Source organism: Sinocyclocheilus rhinocerous, unplaced genomic scaffold, assembly GCF_001515625.1.
Source record: "Sinocyclocheilus rhinocerous isolate Xijiao unplaced genomic scaffold, SAMN03320098_v1.1 scaffold34392, whole genome shotgun sequence".
NCBI classification, from domain to species: Eukaryota; Metazoa; Chordata; class Actinopteri; order Cypriniformes; family Cyprinidae; genus Sinocyclocheilus; species Sinocyclocheilus rhinocerous.
Genome location: NW_015655912.1, coordinates 1 through 1,433, shown reverse-complemented (window position 1 = coordinate 1,433; position 1,433 = coordinate 1). Strand labels below are relative to the sequence as shown.

The following is a 1,433-nucleotide window of genomic DNA, read 5'->3' as shown; positions in this document are numbered from 1 at the left end:
TCCCCCTATTTTTCCAGGCCCTGCTGTCTTTTCTATTGCCAGGACAGAGCCGACTGAGAGGGCAAATTGAAGAGGCTCTGGACCTCTCATTGATCCAGCAGGAGGCTGAGAACGGAGCTCTAGACATCAGTAAGGTAGCTCAGTTCATAACTGACATGATGGGCACCTTTTGCGCACCCTGCCGTGATGAAGACATCAAACAGCTGCGTGAAATCACTGACATTGTGCCCCTTTTTAAGTAAGTCACTTAAACAGATCAAGGTGAAGGTCACGTGACTCCAATTCCCAATAAAATCATGTTTCTTTGCAGGTCTATATTTGCAGTGCTGGACAAAATGAAGATCGACATGGCCAACTTTGCTGTGAGCAGCCTGCGACCTCACCTCTTTCAGCAGTCGGTGGAATATGAGCGGAAGAAATTCCAGGAGTTCCTAGAGAAACAACCCAGTAAGAAAAATCAATTACTTGTATAGTAATTATACAAAATCAATGAATGTTATGTTATGCAGGGATAACATTGGATTAAAAAAACATGGATAAGCTTCTTGCACTTTAGTAAATGCTAATCTCTTTAATTGAGTTATGTATTCATGTTTGCAGATGCATTGGATTTCACAAAGAAATGGCTCCAGGACACAGTAGATTATGTAACCGGTGGAGGAACAGAGGGTGGAGCAACATGCACACCAAATTCTGCTCAACTTCCTCTAACTATACACAATCATGCCTATTTATGCCTGTTAAAATGGGACCATGATACTGAGTCTTTTCCGGAGGTAATGTATTATTAGTGATAAGTGATGTTTGGATCTATTAATTTATTAAAAAAATGTATTATAAATGCAATTCATACATAAGATACCTCTTGTTTCTAATTTCTCAATTAAAATAAATGTTTGTGGAAAAAATACTTTAGGTATTTTTTGGTGTGCATGTTGGTGTGCATGAAAAAATACTTTAGGTATTTTTTGACCGGCATATGGCCAAACTATCTTGAAACAAATGATCTGATATCATAATGAAGAATTTTAACAATTAATGATATTTGTTTAAAAAAAAGCTTTATTCTTTTGGGGTCATTCATTAGCTTTTGTTTTTTAATTCATGGGAAATTGAGTATGAATCCAGTAAATTAATCAAAAGTGACAGTAAAGGCATTTACAATGTTACAAAATCTCTATTTCAAATAAATGCTGTTTTTTTTTTTTACTTTCTATTCATCAAAAAATTCTGGAAAAATGTTTATGGATTATGTCACATTAATACATTACATTTTAAAATATATTAAAATAGACTGTTCTGGATGCGATTAATCGTGATTAATCGTTTGACAGCACTAAAATATATATATATATATACAGTGGTGTGAAAAAGTGTTGGTGATTTCCTGAGTCCTGAGTCCTGATTTCTTATTTTTTTGCATGTTTGTCACA

At 34.9% G+C, this 1,433-nt stretch overlaps 1 protein-coding gene across 1 annotated transcript; it reads left to right on the top strand.

Annotated features, from left to right (window-relative positions):
• Positions 1-8: 8 nt before the first annotated feature.
• Positions 9-776, top strand: LOC107718928 (T-complex protein 11-like protein 1; the record flags this gene model as incomplete). The annotated part of the gene is made up of 3 exons (XM_016526172.1): positions 9-238; positions 311-447; positions 601-776. Coding segments are annotated over 3 exons (543 nt in total), but the record flags the coding sequence as incomplete, so codon positions are not given.
• Between the last annotated feature and the right edge of the window lie 657 nt (positions 777-1,433).